Source organism: Mustelus asterias, chromosome 13 (assembly GCF_964213995.1).
Source record: "Mustelus asterias chromosome 13, sMusAst1.hap1.1, whole genome shotgun sequence".
Lineage (NCBI taxonomy): Eukaryota > Metazoa > Chordata > Chondrichthyes > Carcharhiniformes > Triakidae > Mustelus > Mustelus asterias.
This window is the reverse complement of record NC_135813.1, coordinates 13,803,983-13,822,767: the sequence shown is the minus strand read 5'-3', so window position 1 is coordinate 13,822,767 and position 18,785 is coordinate 13,803,983. Positions and strand designations below refer to the sequence as shown.

Sequence of the window (18,785 nt, the reverse complement as noted above, 5' to 3'; positions counted from 1 at the left end):
ACACGTTCGGATTAGTGGCTGTCCTTTGTACTTTAGACTCTACCTATTAATGATGTTTATATAATTTCATTGTTCATTAGAAGGTGATCAAACCTCCCTAACTAGAAAATGCTAATTATCACAGAGGCATTTCTTTTTAGGGAGAAACCAGGGCGGTTAAAATAACCCTGGTTAATTTTAACGTTTGGTGATTTGTTTCATTAAAGGGATTCTGCTCACATCCTTTAACGTTAGTGTTTCAGATCTGGAGTAAGAGTCTTTTTTTTCATATTCTAAATACAGCGAATCTTTCGACCAATTTCTAATTGGAGAGTGAAGTGGCTACCTAGGTGGTTAAACTTCATGTCCATTTTACCTGAACCCCCGTTTTAAAGAGGACATCGGGGGGGGGGGGGGCTGCATCTGTGGGTGGGTGTTAACCATGTTGGGCTGAACCCCACCTTTCATTTTAGTGGGGGCCGCGATTCATTTGTTAGCAACCGGCAGAGAGAGAGATTTGGGAGCCGCCAATAGTATTTCATTCAAATCTCATTCACCCAAGCTGAATATCACCCAATGCTCTCACTTTGTGCCGGAGGGAGGCCCCACACAGCAGCTGTACCCGACTGTTACCTGATACTCTGTACAACTGTGAAGGGGATGATGGAGGTGCACCTCAGTCCATATTAGATTGGTATCGTCCGAATCGGATAGACTTCCGCATGAACTGTGTGTTAAACATCTGAAGCTAACCATTCTGAATTCACACCTAAATGGGACTATCGACAGGTTGGGAAGGGAAAGGTTGCTCTCTCTCTCTCTATATATATATATATATATATATATATATATTCCAACTAACTGTGATCAGAACTAACTGCAGAAAATGCAACCTGAATTGCCCTCTAATAAACTTAGTACAACGGCCAGCTAATGGGGTGCGTAAAAAGACACCAATGAATATTTATGGTGTATATACATACCCTGAAATACAACACCGTTGACAAACTATGTCCTATGTTCCGTCAGTTCAATAAGAGCGATGCAGCATTCGGTTGCAGAGATCAGCACTGCCGGGTTTGTTTTTGCAAGCTTGCTTATCAGGCATACTACATACATCCTTCCAATCCTCCAGGAATGCAGTACTTGATGTGCTGAGTTTAGTCCGCTGAACCCTCTTAACCTGACAGCGGAAAGTCCTTTGCCGGTATAATGGTAATTAAACGTTCGATGGACAAGCTAACACATCCAGTGCAATAACAAACGCGTCCTTGGGTAATGTCTCTGGTTTCCCTACTTGCAGACAGTGCACAAGATACAGGATAAGCAACCAACCAGGCCCTCACGCTTTGCCCATAATTGCAACTATTTGGGGGGGGGGAGAAGGTTTAACTTTGGAAAAAACTCTGCAATTCCAAACACCAAAAAATGCATTATTGTACAATGAGTATCATGTTGCTGTTTAGGATGTGTTAATGTCACAGGTTTTAATATCACAGTTCAAGTAGGCAAGGTTGTAAAGAAGGCATATGGAATACTCTCCTTCATTGGCAGACGTGTAGAATATAAATGAGGATATAATATTGGAATTGTATAAAACACTGGTGAAGCCGCAACTGGAGTATTGTGTGTAGTTCTGGTCACGACATTACAGGAAGGATGTAATTGCTCTGGAGAGAATGCAAAGGCGGTTTACAAGAATGTTGGCAGGGCTGGAAAAGTGTAGCTATGAGGAGGGATTGGATAGGTTGGGATTATTTTCCTTGGAACAAAGAAGACAAAATTATGAAGGAAAGAGATGGAGTGGACAGGATAAAATTGTTCCCTTGGTGGGGAATTCTAGAACCAATAGACATAGATTCAGGATGAGTGGCAGTAGCTGTAGTGGGGACGCGAGGAAGAACTTTTTGCAAAGGGAGGTGTGTCTGGAATTCGCTGCCTGAGTTGGTGGTGGAGTCAGAGACCCTAAACTCTTTTAAAAAGTACCTGGATCTGCTGTAAGCTGCAGGGCTTTGGGCCAGGTGGAGGAAGGTAGGATTAGAAAGGATAACTGGGTGTCCTTGGGCTTGCATGGGAAATATGGGCCGAAAGGCCTCCTGTGCTCTGGCTGTTCTATGGTTTATAAAGAAACAGCTTAATCAAATTCTCGTTTTGATTTCAAGTTTTTCCAACCACTTTATTTTTGGCATTTATTATTATTTATAAATTCTTTATATTCTCATTTTGATAAATGGTCTTGTTTAAATGTAATAACAGGTTGCATGTTACAAATATGAGATTTGAGATGTTTTGGTACTAACTTTAAACTTAGGGTGAAAGGAGGGGTCATGTGACCTGTTCTACAGTCTGTCTGACAGTAATTTTGGCTGGTTTGAGTGTTAAAGATCAAAGAGAGGTTTAGATTGTTTTATTGGGACGAAGGTGCAAGGTATTTACAACTGGTGACAACGGCAGCAGTTTGAGTTTATAATGAGTGGACCAGAAAGGTGTTGTAGCCACTGGGTTTTAAACAGCGGTGCTGTAAACTGTCCATTTAGTTCTGAGGTGAAAGTGAGTTGAGGTCAAGGATGGCTGATTAGTATTTCTACGTGGTTGCGTGGTTTCACATTGCTATGCAGAAGAGGATCTATTTTTGAGATCTAGGTAAAAGACTTCCCTACCACAGTCAGCAGAGAAGTTGCAAACTTTGTGAGTTACCATAATCAGAAGTGCGGAGGAGAGGGCCTTTGGTTTAGACGACACATACTGTCGGTAGTTAAAGAGTCCAGGAGATTTATCCTGACCCAGCTGGAGGAAGACAAATCAAACTGCTGGTTTAAGAACTCTCTAAAAGCCACCTGGAAATGGTCACTTGATGTTACTACACAGCAAAATGAGAATACCGGAACCTTTTCTAAACTGGGAGCAACTGTGGACTGTTTACTATAAGGACTCTAAATCCATGGAGAGTGATATATGATAAGCTTAAAAATGGTAATGTCCTTCTCTGCAGTTTAAGTATAAGTTGCCTAGAAGGAGAAAATTGTGTTTGGTCGCTAGTGTTTTAGTCATTTGTTGCAGTGAAAGTTTTAAATTGTGAAATCTTGTGTCATCCTTTTCGGCTATTGACTGCAAGTTCAAATTTATTATTAAACGTAATCGGTTTATAGGGAGATCATAAGGTAATGCCCTGATTAAGTGATAAATTATGATTTCAAAAATATTGAACATCCAGTTTAGAACATGTTTTTGTGAATCAAAATTTATCAAACCAAAATAAAACATCGTCCGTGTTTTTCATCACAGCTAAACTCGCATTCATACCCACCAGGTTGCAAGAAACCCCGTTTGTCCCTTTATAACGGCGTCGATGGAAATCATTTACACTAAATAATAAAAAAGGCAATATTAGCAGGCAGATGCATGTATAGGATGGCCACTGACTGCAAGAAGAAATCTGCTGCTGTTTTATCGGTCCTGGCACGGTAATGATCGCATCACAGGGTGGTGCCAATCAAATCCATCTTTAGAGCAAATATGTCCCCTAATCCCCGTAAATGCCCCAGTGTGATCCATAAAGCAACGGAAACCTGAAGAAATATAACCCCAGTCGAAAGGACAATTTTCCTGTCTCCCTCACATTGAAATAAGTTACAATGTTACCTAAAATACTTAAAACGCAACAGTTCCAAGCCTGTAACCTGCAACAGGACATAAAGTGTCCAAGCCTTATGATAACACTGAAAACGTTCTATAAGCAAACCCTTTAAGTGACTCATAAGTATCTGATAATTATGAAGTCTCATTAACTGGTTTTTATTTTAATCTAATATGGGATCCCAGCGCTGAATTGACTGGGTAACTGTTGTCACTCGACACTTTACTGGCTCAATTCTCTTTAAGGTGTCAATGGGTTCCCTCCCGTCCCCGCCATTAGTGATGGTGGGATGGATGGACCCCTACACAACATCCACCCTAAGCACCTGGGCTTTCAGGACTGATCTCAGCTCGGTTCCCCGGGAGGTGGGGTGGGGGTGGGGGGATATTTATCCGCACAGGGTAAGGAAAATGGGGAGAGCGAATTTAACAGAGTAACACAGCCAAGACTTCAGAGTAGATCATTTGCTCGCTCCTTCAGCACAAGAAGAGCAAGAGGTGCGATAGAGAGAGAAAAAAAAAACAAGCAGGAAGTGATAAACGGTGCTGACCTTTGAAGGAATCACATCGGCGCCTTTGAGGAGTGTCCGGAATCTGTCCCCATGCAAACGAGCATCAGACTATGTCTTGGGTACTTTATTCTATAAAAGTTGTGTTTAGAACCCTGATGGCTAGCAGTTTAAAGGTTCCTAGAATTGAACATACACACCTGAGTTTTGCCAGTACACTTTTTTAATAAATAAGAGCGAATCATTTATTGACCGATATATAATCTTAAAAAAAATGAACTGTGTCGGACATTCTTCCATAATTTGTATTTCAATAATTTACAAATGACAATGTAAACAGGAACTTAGGCGGAAAGAGTCACTCGTTCTGGGAAAGGCTGAAAGAAATGTCTCGATGTGTTGAAATTCTCCATTGACAATCAACTGGTATAAAAATAATGAATGTTTTGGAAAGTCTCGGAGCTGACTATTAACCGTTGTACTCTTGTCCCTTGTTCTCCCCTTGTTGCGGCGTTAAGTGGGAATACTGATGTGTGACTGACACCTTGCTGACAGCTTAGAGAGGATTCACAGATAAACGCACAGCTCGGAGGGACAGTCGTTCCACTTTACCCAGCAATCAAACTTTTCTTTGCAGCATTATTTGTCGAGTAGCCAGGTTGCAAGACGTGAAGTGGAAACTGACGGTGTAATTGGCGATGTAAATATTTTAAGATCTATAATTGAAAGGGGACGTGGGTTGGGGGGGGGGGGTGGGGAGAGGAGGGGGTGGATATTCACTTAACAACAATTTCGGACAAAATGACCCAAGACCAAAGGGGAGAGGGGGGGTTGTAGATAGAACTGATTGGAAATTTTCAAACTATTTTAACCCGCTGTTGCTGACTTGTTGAATTTTGATAAATGGAAACAAACAGTTCCTGGGTTTTGTTTTCTGTCTGTGTGTGTGTGTGTGTGTATATATATATCTATACATACATACACACACACACACTGTTATTTTTGATGCTTTGTTTATATCTGTTAGGAGGGCGCCAGAGAATGCCAAGATCTCGCTACCCATCTGTTAGGCTCCCGGAGCCGGGTTGGCGCTCCCAGTCTGGTGTGGTAACAGCTGCCGGGTTCTAACTCCACTGCTGCTCCAGTATTCAATAAATAATCATATTTGTGTGTGTACAGGGGTGGGTGGGTGGGGGGGTTAGTGATCTCTCCCGTCTTCAACCTACACCCAGCTAAAGTCAAAACACGTGGAAGTTTACCAAAGATACGCAGGGTTAGAAACCAAGCTGGAAACGTCAAGAGGATATTTACAAATATATTTACAGAAAAAACTCGTCAATCGTTGTAACTTATTTTTAAAATAAATAAATTGTACAATTTAAGTGTTCAGCAACAACAAAAAGTTTTTTTTAAATAGTGCAACATCACCTATTACTGATTCAGAGCATGAAATTGATTTCCCGTTTATAAAAACTATAAATATTTTAAAATGAAAAGTAATAAACTATGGATGCTACGTGATGAATTGGAAATGATTTTAAATTAAATCTATGTTCGTATCACAGTTAAAACCTCTCACTTTGTACACGAAAAGTTTGAAAATAAAAAGGCATAAATAGTGTAGAATACAATCTTCTTTAAAAATTGCTTCACTTTGTTTTAAATACTGGAGCTTTTTTTGTGTTGATTTTGTTTTGTGAGGGGTTTTCCCCACTGAAGTCCAAGCCAAGGGGGGGGGGGGGGAGGGAGGAGGAGGAGAAAAGGGGGTAGGAGGGGTGGAGGGTGAGGGTGGGAGGGGCTCACCGGGGCTGCGGCGGCCGGGGGAGGACACCTGCGAGGCCGGGGAGCGGCGGCGGCTGCTCGCCCCCCGCCGCCAGACCGTGGATGAGAACCCGCGGGACGATGGGTCGCTGGATGACCGGGTGAGGAGCGGCCGGGCCCCGGTACATGTACATGGCGGCTGGTTCCAGGTTGGAGACCACGTTGGGGTGATAGAAGTAAGGCGATGGGAACATGCGTTGCAGAGCCGAGTAGTTGCCAGCCTCCGCCAGAAGTTCCAGTCCCACCGCCGTCTGTCTTTTCCATTTCGTCCTGTTGGAGGCGAGAAATTGGGGGAAAAGAATGAATTCTTCAGCTGTGGTTAAAGTGGACTAAAGTTTGTCCCATTTTAACACTTAATATAACACAATATAACAACACACAATATAACAACACAATATAACACAAGTTTATTATCTTATTTAGTGCAATACACGCATAAAAACAGAAAATTCTGGATAAACTCAGCAGTTTGGCAGTATCTGTGGAGAGAGAAACGAAGTTTACCTTTCGAGTCCCTTCTACAGAACTTTTCTCCTATCTGCTGTTTTTCCATATTCATTGGGCACTTTTACCCGCCTCAGTCAAACCGACTCTCTTCCCAACTCGGCAAACGCAATGGCCGGGGCCAATTTCAAGCGTTTATTTATTTAATGGGAAGAGATTCAGGAGCCCCCCTCAAATCCACCCCCACAAACCCACCCCCACAAACCCATTCCCACCCCCACAAACCCATCCCCACAAACCCACCCCCACAAACCGACCCCCTCCCCCCAAACCCACCTCCACAAACTCACCCCACCCTCCAACGTCCACCACCCCCCCCCCCCCCCCCCCCCCGCCCGTGCATGGGATCACCGAGGTGCGTTCTACAATCTTCGGCAACTTCCTCATTGACTGCCCCAAACAGTAACATTTTGTGGAGCCCAGGGTTTTTACACGGCCTCGGCAGCGACACGGGGTGGGGGGGGAGGGGGGGCTGTGATTTTTATTAAACAATGTTGTTCCTTTCTCAAAGTTACAAAGCCAATGCGGCAGAGTGGATACGGCGAGCCCCTGATCCATCTCCTTGCCTGCTCCAAAAACAAAACATTCAAATTGAAGCCAATTCACGGTCCCTCACAAGAGAGTCCACACGGTCCACACAAGACCCAAGCTGACATTGCGCCTGATCTTGGGCTTGGTCTTAACCAAAGGGCCAATTGTTTTCTCACCTGAACCACAAACTCTGACAATATTCACTGAGATCTCAGCCAGTTCCTGTAAACCTGAAGCTGCTGCAATGAGAAACGGGCCGGTCTCACAAGAGGATGAGAAACCGAGGACATTAGCTCCAAGCAACACCTTAAAGATGTTGTCGAGGAATGAAGCTTAAAAAAATACCCTTTCTGAGAGACACGGGCGGTTTCTGCTATTCCACCAATTTGCAAATCTTCCCTTTCGTTCTAAATCTTGCGTTCTGTCATTTTATATTCAGCTTGGTGTTTTTAAATGTTCATTAATTGTTGGGGAATTGGAGTTAGGGAATGGAGTTGTGCTGAGGACGGTGCGGAGTCAAATCAGTGAGCAAAATGCGGCTCTGTAGCTGCGTATTCTTGAGGCTGGGCTGTCCTATCCCGGGTTATATCAACTGAAACATTAAAACTCTTATTAAAATTGGTCACTTTCATTTGGAATCCGATCACAGCACTGCAATCCCTGAGTCTTTTCAACAAGTTGTGGGTTAATACACCCACCCCCTCCCCCCTTCTCTGTGAACTTTCTGTCATGGGTGGGGGGGGGGGGGTGAATAGACCCCCCACCCCCCAGAACCCGCATTCAGCGGCCACCAGCCAAGCCTCACCCCTCCGGTTAAACCACCCTCGCCGCCAGTTCTCCCCACACCTGGAACAATTTATTCCATTGTTATCATAATCAGCATCGCAGCAATAACAATGTCATTTCTTCGTCAAGAAAGTGTTGTTCCTTTTTATATAAAAAAAATAACCCAAACTCGGGACAAATTCTCCAACACTTTGACAGTCGGTTTAAGGGAAGCGGGAGAAATAATGGTGGCGATTTCCATTAATGGATTTATGAGCTGTCAGTGTTTCCACTAATGGGGATTTGTCAGTTTAATTTTGAAAGGCAGCGGGTCTCTCGGAGGATCCCAAATCTGTCACCAATCAATCGATCGATTATCTTTTAATTAAGCCCCGCTCCTCGCCGTCTCCAGTTCAAAGATGTCTTAATGGACTGAGATTGAATGTGTCAGGTTAAGAGCTCGCAAAGGCAGACAGTGCCTCCGGCAGGTTCCTGGGACTGAATGGCAAGCGCTGGGAGGTAAGTGGCGGCGGGAGTTACACCCTGAACCTGTCCCCCTGTTATCGCTGCGGCTCACAGGAGCTGTCCCACCTCCTCTCTCCATCGCCCTGTGCTCATTATTACTGGTGACCGGGCTCCGGAATCAGTCCTTTACCTTGGGTCGAGCAGAACTGGGTCTAAATCCATGCAATTACCGAGCGATTGAATCCTCACAAAAATATAATGGATAAAGTGGACAAGGGCAGAGCTTGAACCCACTCAGACCTGTGGAGAATTGCGGGACATTTGAGGACCTGTTATCGATAAATACCTGAACTGTTTATTTATATGTCCGGGGAGCGGGTTGTTGCAATGATTTGGTTTTAAAATCAGGACGGGGGAAAACCTTCATTTGATTCAGTTGAGGATTTCACTCTTTACTGTTGAAAACTCTTGATGAGAATGATTGCTGCAGTTCCTTGAACAATAATCCGGTGCCCGTTTATAAAGAGGGGGACATGCGAACGAAAGGGGAATGAATGAAACTTATAATAAGTGGTGTGAGAGTTAGGGCTGTGCAATGATATCACTGTATGCTGGGGGCGAGTCTATATTCAGACTGAGTCCCCGAACCCTCCTCTGCTTGGGATGAGAAGAACATTCGGTGACAAACAGCATGTTGGCAGGATTTACCCCCTTTATCTGACGGCTTTAATATGAACACAACTGGTGGCCAGAATTGATGGATTTTAAAGTGGCGATCGAGAGTTGGAGAAAACATCAAAGCGCATTCGTAAAACTCATAAAGTTCTTTACACTAACATAACAGTCTGAAGGTATTTGCCTGTCTCTGTGTGTGTGTGTGTGTGTGCATAATCTATATTTATATTCAACCCGGTGTCACTGTCCTGTGCTATCATTAAATAACGCAGAAACTACACAGACTCTTGATTCAAGTGTCGCCCTTGTCCTTTCCCCGAGCAGAATTTTCAATCCTAGTTAGTTTGACAGCTTTATGTAACTGCTCGCTCCGGGGTGCCGGCAAATCATTGCTGCTCTTTGTGTTCTTGTAGCTATACCTTGAGCTGTAGACACTTTTCATCATCTCCTCGTTTGGGCTCAGTTAGGAGAGTAGTTTGAATGATATTTAAGGGTAATTGCAGCTCGGGGGGTATAGTGTACACTTCCTCTGGCCGAGTCTGTATTGTACAGTCTCCTCTGGGGAATTAAACCGACTGATTCCTTAAAGGAGGCGGTTAGTAAATCCAGGTAATAAATGCTTTACACCCAGGCTCGGCGACAGATCCGATCTGATAACTGGTGCGTAAATATAGGCTCTCATTCTAGGTGTTACCAACATTAGATAGTGGGATGGGGGGGGAGGGGGGGTGCAGAGAAGGAGGGGGGGCGCCATGACAGGTGGCTGCCTAATCCCAAAGCAAACTCCTGTGATTAGAAAGCCACTCGTTCTAATTATTTTCTGAACGGAATAGATGTTAACAAGGCAGCAAGAAATTGGATACTGCACCCACACATAACCAGCTCACTCCTCACTCACTGGCCATTCAGGTGGCCACAAGCGAGATGATCCAGTCTCATTTTCGGTTCCAATATAACCAGGCGCCACTCGGGTGGAACGTGCAGAGTTACCCGATGCAGAAACTGACTGAATGTGATGGAAATGTGCACCATAAAGACTGGACCTCAAAATGTCGCCCACATCTGGACTGAGTTGTGGAGAAAGGGTTTTGGTTTTTGGGGAGTGGGTATTTCAGCCAGATGTTGCTACCACTGGCCTCGCCTGTTTCAACGGGATTGGCTTTCATTTTGACCTCTTTTCGGCAACAATTCTGGGGATATTTTGGACAGGGCTGTTTGTTTAGATTTCATCGCACTATAGTAATTTTTTAAATCCAGTTTACTCCCTTAAATTTATTTCGGCATCTCTCTCCCCAGTGAGAGTTTCATTGCATCTCTACCCTCCTGGGGGAATTTACAACAGAGCGATTGCTGTGTGGTGCCTTCTATCAAGTTTCTTGAATCTATACTCGGTACCTCAACCTGGATTCTTCCAATAATGCTGACCTTATCGTTCGTTCGATGTTAAAAAGATCCCAGCAGAGAGAGAGAGAGACAATTCATATCGTCAACTCCAACAATTTCCTTGTAATCGATTAGACTTTAAACTTTATTCACCTCAGTCTCTGGCCTGAGATCTATTGCAGTTTGTTGACCTGTTTGAGTGTCGCCCCATCCAGTATTTGATATTCAAATTGATTCAGTTACTGGGGTTGTTTTTTTAAAGTACATTTTGATCTCTTAGAACCCCTGCGTCCAACTTGGAGCAAGTGGACTTCCCAGGCTCCTTTCCTGCGCCACATTAGCTTTGGGAACCTGTTCTGACACGTTTTGTTTCTGTAAGATTTACCCCTTGTCAAATAAATCCAGATCCAGAAATCCCCGGAAGAATCTGATCTGATGAATGATGTTACAAAACCTTCAAATCTCGCTGACTATAACCCCCCCACAACCCTGTTAGTTAGTTGGTGGTTTCGGTCACCCAACACAACAGGATAGGAACAAACTAAACTGGGCTGCTCAACTAAACCTCGTTCGCTGATGCTCTCTCTGAGCAGCGGCCACTCAATGCAGCAGCTGTGATTCATATCCGCTCGGGCAAGTTTAAAACACCCCGACACCTAATCCCGGCTCGGTCTTTGTAACCCAGTTAGGAGTTTGTGATGCTATAATTCGCATCTTCAAATAATTAATTTCAGTGAGCTGGGGAGATGGTGCGAGTGAGAGAGAGGGGGAGATGATGGTTTATACATTTACACTTCCCACTGATAGGAATTGATATTTATATCGATCCCCGTGTCAGCTGTGAAAATGTGGCCATGTTAAATAAGATTTAGATACCTCCTGGTGTTGACCTGTGTTTAAATTTGGTGTTAGTTTATCTGAATCCATTATTCTGTTTGATTTGGATCTTTTTTGTGATATTAATTGGCTGTGGGTTTTGTTTGTCTCACCTCCTGTTCTGGTACCAGGTTTTGACCTGGGTGTCTGTCAGGTTCAGAGAGGCCGCCAGTTCCATCCTGTCCTGCACGCTTAGGTATTTCTGTCTCTCGAAGCTTCTCTCCAACTGAGCCAGTTGGTGGTCGGTAAAGGCCGTGCGGGCTTTGCGAGGTTTCTTCAACCGGACAGGCGGGCTGTCCCGACTGCTGGAGATCTCCCTCTCCGCCTCTTCCTTGACTGCCCGTGAAAGGGGAGGGGGGAAAGAAAGAGACAAGGAGCAGTTACAGAGCAATCCGGATCCACATCCCTGTGCATCACTCATATTATAGAATACCAGACAGAGTAACGCTCCCCTTCCTCAAGGCGAACTTTTTTTTTGGGGGGGGGAGGGGTGCTAAGATCCCAATTTGGAATCTGGGAACTAGGCTAGGCAATCCTCTGGGAATTCCCTCAGGTGATTTTCCAGGATATTCGACATTTTGCAAACTTGGACAATTATCATGGATAAATATTATTTAAACGGCCCCAAAAGATGTTCTGGATAATCTGTAACCAAAGTATTTGCAGCATTAAGATGGTTAACATTTAACCGGCGATTATTTTGTTTCAGCCTCTCGCTCCTAAAGATTATGTTGGGGGGTTCCCCCTTTCTGTGGCTGAATTTTGTATTACTGAAGATCCAGGTACGGCACTCTGTTTCTCTGTCCCTGTGTGTGTGTGTGTGTATGAGTCTAACTGAGTTTGGAACTGCTTTACTCCAGAAAAAAAACTTTCCCTTTCTCTGTTAAGTCTGAAAGATGACATGAAAGAGTTGTTTGTGTTTAAAAGTCGCTCACACATCGGGCGCCGCCGATCTCGGACTCCGCAATGATGTCTGCGGTCCTAAGTGTGAAATAAGAAGCTCTTTGTTTGCACTTTTACCGAATGGGTTTAATTGGGAAGAGAGAAGGGGCGGCAGAGTTAGAAATGAGACAGAATAGACAGGATAGGTGGGTCTAATTCCACAAGCCGGCAAGAAAATAATCCCTTTAATTGAGTCACCAGGGAAAATGCCCAGAGCAGTCGAAAGCAGCAATCCGGCCGATTAGAGACCCAATCATTGAACTATCCTTTTTAAAAATCCGATCACGGGATTATTTTGCAAATTGCACCGATTCCTTGAAGCGGGCTGTACCAATTAGGTGCAGGAAACTGGCACATCCGACACAAAACGGCAACGATTTAAATTATGTTTTACAAATGAAACCCGCCCACCTTCAGAGGGGAACAAAGCCGATTAAGGGCCAGAATCCTTGGAAATAAAACTGATCAGAGGATTATTCCGCAATTTAAAGCGAAACCTTCCCAGGGAGGAGCAGTGACAAGAGATTTCTTGTGCAATAAGCTCGGCACAAACATTCTACTTAAAACCCAACTCGATTTTGTGTCTGTTGTCCCTACATCTCCCCCTGAACTAGTATCTCTCCATTTAAACTTGTTCCTCTAAAGCAGAATGCATTAACCTGCGCTAATCACCCACACCCAGTTCATGTGAACACGATTCATCTCGTTACAGACAGAATCGTAATTTTTCTGTGTCCAAATCGCAGCTCCAACAACCGACCTCAAACTGAGTTTATTTTATTGATAATTGACAAAATGAACCCCATTTCATTGCGGGCAGCAGAGGGGCATTGAGAAAGGGCCCTTACTCTTCACAATACTCATTCAATCTATTCTCAGTTGCTGGGGGGGGGGGGGGGGTTTAAATGTGCACGGAATCGGCTCCCACAATTACACCAACTCCTCGGCCCCAAAATCCAGGTTTTAAACTCTCAAAACTCCAGGAGACACAGAGCGAATCCGAGCTCCTTGTGCGAGCCTGAACGCAGGGATAAATATAATTTCTGTTCACTACCCTGAGATAAAGGAATGCCGGGATATATGTTCATTGTCTCTGAACATGTGAATACATCCAGAAACTAATATTTAATATTTCCCGATCCGTGCAATTATTTTACTGAAATTCGCCACAGTAAGTTGTAACCTCTTTTTTGTTGGATTGATTTTTAAAAAAAAATTAAAATACAACAAGGGAGATGTTATCAGTCGCAGCACCGGTCCAGGTACGGTGTATAAATGGGCTGGTGATAATATCAAACTCTCTGGCTCCAGAGAAATGATGTAACGAACTAGACGGTGTGTCACCCTCCCCCAAACCGACATACAAAACCGTTCGACAACAAACACTCCCTTTTAATATGAAACATCAGAAGTCCCTTTACTCCAATCTACCGGTTACTAAAAAACACAAAAATCAGTTTCTAGGACTCCGAAATACTCGGATCATTTACAACCTTTGCACCTTTTAAACACTTCCAAATGCAGAATTAAAGAAACAAAACATTTTTTAAAAACTCGTGAAAACCAATGAAATATTTAAAGATTCCGCCGAAATAAATATATTTGGGAGTGTTCCCTGTTCGAACGTATTTTAATTTTCGATCTCGTACCTTTAGCAAACTTTTGCCAATTTCCCATAACCACAGGCTGGCAGTGACTGTTCACTCTGACTGTTCCCACTGACTGTTCCCTCTGACTGTTGGACATTTAAATCTGCGGCTATAGAAATAGGGCCGGAGTTTCTGGGTAAACTCGGGATTTTATTCCGTTGTTGAGATTGAAAAGTTTGTTCTGTTTTCCCTCAGAAAAGTAGGGGCCAGTCAGAACCTGTGTCTCTTTATTAAATGGGCCCCGGGCCGGTTATTGCTCCTTGGTCAATTGTGCGTCCCTTAATTTATGTTAAGTTGTACTAACTTTTGACAGGTTGTCCTATCAAAATGGCATTTATTTATTCATGTCTTTTTCGCTGTTCGAAAGCGGCTGATATTGACTGAGGCCCTGCGAGCAGCTGCCACTCTGAACCTAATCTTTCTTTTAAAGTTTTAACTATCTAAACTTTTATAACCTCCTCCCATAACCCCACTGTCACCCTTCCCCCATACACACACACACTATTACACATTTTTATTGCTGGTTTGGAGTAGATTCTGAATTATTTCACAAAAAAAAGATATATTTAGAGATTGAGTCGAGTATGATTCTACATTTCGGAATATCCTTCAGATCCTGAAACGTTACACGCCTCCCTAAACCCAGTTTCTTTACAACATTCTTTCCCATTTTATTCCCAATTGGCTAATACTTTCCTGTTACAATCAAGGCTTCCCGCCTTCAGCTGAAAATGTTTCAATGTGGGAGGTGTGTTGTTGCTTTTCAATCCAACAACTTAAGGTTCGCGCGATTTTAACAGCAAAACTGTCACCAAAAAAAAACACGTTTATGCGAATGTTTCAATAACTTTTCACTGCTCTGTCTGGAACTCACATCCCAATTCACTGAGTAAGATTAGATTCGGTGAAATTCAATTTCCCGATTTCTTGACAATCGTTTGACATTTGACTTTATCCAAAATCAACTCTGCAAATTGCCAAAATTGTTATTACAATTCGGAGTGAGAATGCACCACTCTCTGTTATTTTTTTAAACGCCTGGTTTGAAAGCTGCAAGCAGGTGAGATCTCACAGATCCGAGTAATCTTGCTGTTAAAAATCTATCACTTGGTGGGACAGGTCAGGACAGACGTTTGTTCGATTGTAAAATTGAACAGTTTAACGGACTGGATTATACAATATTTAAATGTAGTTTCGTTAAGGTAACAGTTTATATTTTATGACGATGATCTGTCAATTAATTAAAAATATTATCTGGCAAATTCTTCCCCCCCATTCCCGCAAAAAGTGCACTGCCTCCATTGCCAAAGGTGCTTTATAGGAAGGAGTATTTCAGGACAAAATACCGACAGAGTCGATTAATTTCCTGCGTCCTTGTATTTTTTTTATTGATAACTATATTTCTAACCCACTGTGATCTTTTGTCAAGTGCTGCGGGTTTAAACCCGATGATCACTGAGAAACCTTTGCTGACAGTTTCCCATTCACGGGTCAAGTCTGTTATGTGTAAAAGTGATGATGGGCGGATTGACTCGCAATTGGCGAGTTCGACCCGAAATGGAAATGTCTGCATGGCACAGAGGCAGCAAGAGCCTCAAAGATACTAAACTCGACACTGCTGCAGTTCGATAGCCGGCGTTTCAGAATTATCTTTGTTGAAAAAGGGACCGGGTTAGTTAACTAAAAGCGACCATTGAAAAGCGATTTATTGGTTTCCTGTGATAACAACACCGGCCCGAGGAGAGAAGGACAAACCAACAGCCACAAAAATACTTTATCCAAACGTAATCCGTTGCACACGCGGTAGTTTTAGTATTTGAAGGAACAGTGCTAACATTGAGAAGTTTTCTATTGTGATCTCTCCTCTCCTGAATTGAGAATTTTCGATTTCTCAGTATATTATATTTGATCATCACTCGAGCTTTCGGCCAGAACTTCTATTATTTATCATTTTCTCAGTTTGACCTAGTTTCTCCGCCCCCCTCCCCCCTTACCTTTATATTCCGTGTCTGAGGACGAGTTCTCCCTTTTGTCCAATTTGTCTCTAAATTCTTCCCCGTGTTTGTGAGTGGCTTCTTGAGGCGCCTGACCGCTGCTTGAATACGGGGCGCAGGCAGCCAAAGGTTTGCAATCGCCCAGAATGTCTCTGATAAGGAAGGAGGAGGTAGCAGTCCTGGGCTGGGACACGGCACACAGCTGCCCCGGGTGCGATTGCGACTCCATCCCGCCGGCGGCCCCCGGCAGCGGCGCCGCCGCCTCGTCGCACTCCAGGCCGGGCGAGGAAGGCGAGCTCTGCTCGCTGCCCACATCCGACACCGGGCTCAGGCCAGCTTTCATCTCCTGGGGAGAGCGGCAGTCGCCCATCAAGGGGTCTCCTTTGGGTAAGACGGGGCTGGCTGGCCTGTGAGATAAAATCGAGTCAATCCCAAAGCTGGAGCCGTTGGAGCCTTCCATTGCTGACTCTGTTAAATAGTCATCTGGAACTGGGGGAGACTCTACTGAACTTGCTGAAACCCTTGAACTTCCAAAGAATGATCCGGAGCAATTAAACCCTGGGCTCCAATTTCCAGACAGAAAGTTGGTGCGAGCCGGAAGCTAAGCAGATTGAAACTTCGCTTTGATCTGGCTGTAAAAGGGGGGCGAGTGGAACATGGACCAAGTTTCAGCACCTTGGACAAGGGCAACAAAAAAATCCGCTCCTCCGCAGGGCCGCCAAGCGGCAGTCCAGATTTCTGCCTCCTCCAGATACTTTTGGACTAAAATGAACTTCTGTCACTTTGCAAGGTTTATTTTCCCCTTTTTTTTTAAATGTCTGGAGCACGTGTCTGAGAAGAAGCCGCTCTGATTGGGGCTTCGCCCTGACATCACGGTGACTGCAAAGCCGACCCTCTCTCGGAGCTGGAGACAAGTTCAGGAGGAGAAAGACACCCAGACTGGGGCTGTGCAGCCGCAAGTTTCACTGGAAGCAGTGATGGATCTGGAGGAGGGGGGATGGGGGGGGGGGGGTGATGGGGGTGGGGGGGGGGGGGGGTGATGGGGGGGGCGGAGGGGCAGGGGGTACTGGGTAACGTTGCAGATTGTAGGATCCAACTATTAGAATTAAAGAGTCTGTGACATTGAGAGATTGTTGTGTTAAAAATGGTTTGTGTCTGGGTAAAACACTAACCCTGATCAGGTGTTGGGCAGTATCGATATAGGTCAGGATTCACAGGTGAAAAATCGCCATGAACCCGCCCCCCCCCCTCGCCCCGATTTTAAATGCCGATTTCTCCCAGTAATTGCTACTTTCCTAATGTATCCTGACAGTAATTTATAAAAGGTCGGATCTCTTCTTAAACCGACTTTCCATCATTCCCAATGTAATTGTAATAACTGCACATCGATCCGGAGATATTATTGAAACAACCTCCACAGCAACAGAAGAAACAGTTGTATCTGGGAAGATTCGCAGGCACAAAGATTTTGAACTGGAAAACATTCACATTGTATCTATCCGAAAGCGTTTTTTTTTTGGAATCTGATTTCACCTCCTCCGAGATCGCACAAGTAACATTTCGAACATTCAAAAGTGTTCAAAAAATTAAACAAGAGACAACAATACGAGAAGATGCATGACTGAACATGGCACGGTGACTAAATTTCACCCATTTCAGAATGAATTAATAACAGATATAACTGTTTCATAATGTTAAATTATTCACCAAGATTAATATCCCGTGCAACCTGCAAAGTGTTACATTTGGCGGTGGCGAGGTAGCGAGGGCTGCACTGTATCCAATTAAAATCTGTTGGAGACAGAGCGTATCTGATCCGGTTTTTATAAGCGAGAGTGAAACGGGATCACAGGCGGAGCTGCCAGTTTCTGGGTTTCCCCTGGATAAGCGACTCCACCAGACTGGCAAGTCTTGGGGCTGCACCGGCTCATTTTAAACCATGGCCGGTTGCAACTGCAAACATCCAGAGAAGCCAAAATGTTTTTTTTTTGCTCTCGGCGCTCTGAGCTGTTTACACTTGGCTGTTTACTAATTACAGACACAATAATTTATTTCGTTCTCAAATACTGTGTCACTCTGGTTAATTAATCACAACCCGCAGAAACAGCATCGCATTAGTGGCTGCGCCAAGTTATAAAACCTAGAATCACCTCAGCTCCCGTAAAACTTATTCCTTCTTTCCTGTTTTTTAACTCCCTTTCCACCAATTCCAGTTTCTGTCTATGTAGCTGTCTGACTTTCTATGTCGGTTTTAAATCTGTGTTTCTATCTCTCTGTAAATATTTTCTTTATCTGTTCAGGGCATTAACACATCTGTCCCTGCTACCGTTTTTACTCCCGTCTTCTCTCTCTCTCTCCTTTTTGTCTCTCTCTCTTTGTCTTTCCCCACCTAGGACAATTTGTGTTCCTATTTCTTCCTAATCAAATTATAATTTGTTCACACCAGCCTATCATAGATTCTGTAAATTGGTACATATATTGTGTGCATGGGTTTATTGATGGTCTTGACTGAGTTTGTGCACATATATAGAATATTCATACGTCTTCAAGGTATATTTGTGTTTGGAAAATGAATATTTATACCTGCAGTTTACAACTAAGAACCCTCCTCTATCTCTTTCCGTCGCCCGGTCTCTGGCATTAGTCGGCGCTTGGTTTTATTTTCGGGGAGCAACATAATAATAATGGCATCTTGTTGTTGGTCATTTTCACCCCACATCCACCCCGTGCATATTGAAGCTGGGAGTCCGTGTAAACCATTGACATCAACTCACTCGGCGATCCCCAGTAAGGACAACACGGCTGTCGGAAGTTTGACAGCAGCAAGTTCATTGGAGACCCCCAAGTGAGTTAGGAAAAGTTTCATTAACTTCTGTTGCTCCCCCAGCTAATCTCAGCAGGACTGCTGCACCCCCCTCCCCACCTCGCCAACCAGCTTTACACTTCTAAACGTTGAGAAATTTGGAAGAAAATCCAAGTCCGAGTCCCAAATCGACTTTAAATCGCAATCCCTTTGAATTGGAACAATTGTTTCCTCCACACCAGCCGTTCCACGA

At 44.0% G+C, this 18,785-nt stretch overlaps 1 protein-coding gene across 1 annotated transcript; it reads right to left on the bottom strand.

The window, feature by feature from the left end:
• Window positions 1–5,425: 5,425 nt before the first annotated feature.
• Window positions 5,426–16,500, bottom strand: LOC144503083 (barH-like 1 homeobox protein). Its single transcript, XM_078227583.1, has 3 exons — window positions 15,730–16,500; window positions 11,258–11,480; window positions 5,426–6,215 (listed from the first exon to the last, which is right to left on the bottom strand). Exons 1-3 carry the CDS (start codon window positions 16,187–16,189, stop codon window positions 5,924–5,926), a joined length of 975 nt encoding a protein of 324 aa, XP_078083709.1. The 5' UTR covers window positions 16,190–16,500; the 3' UTR covers window positions 5,426–5,923.
• Between the last annotated feature and the right edge of the window lie 2,285 nt (window positions 16,501–18,785).

Coding starts and splice junctions, on each gene's coding strand:
- LOC144503083 (XM_078227583.1), bottom strand. CDS start 16,189: ATGGAAGGCTCCAACGGCTCCAGCTTTGGGATTGACTCGATTTTATCT. Junction 11,481..15,729: donor CTCAGACACGGAATATAAAG/GTAAGGGGGGAG, acceptor TTTCACGGGCAG/TCAAGGAAGAGGCGGAGAGG. Junction 6,216..11,257: donor ACCTGGTACCAGAACAGGAG/GTGAGACAAACA, acceptor CGCCTCCAACAG/GACGAAATGGAAAAGACAGA.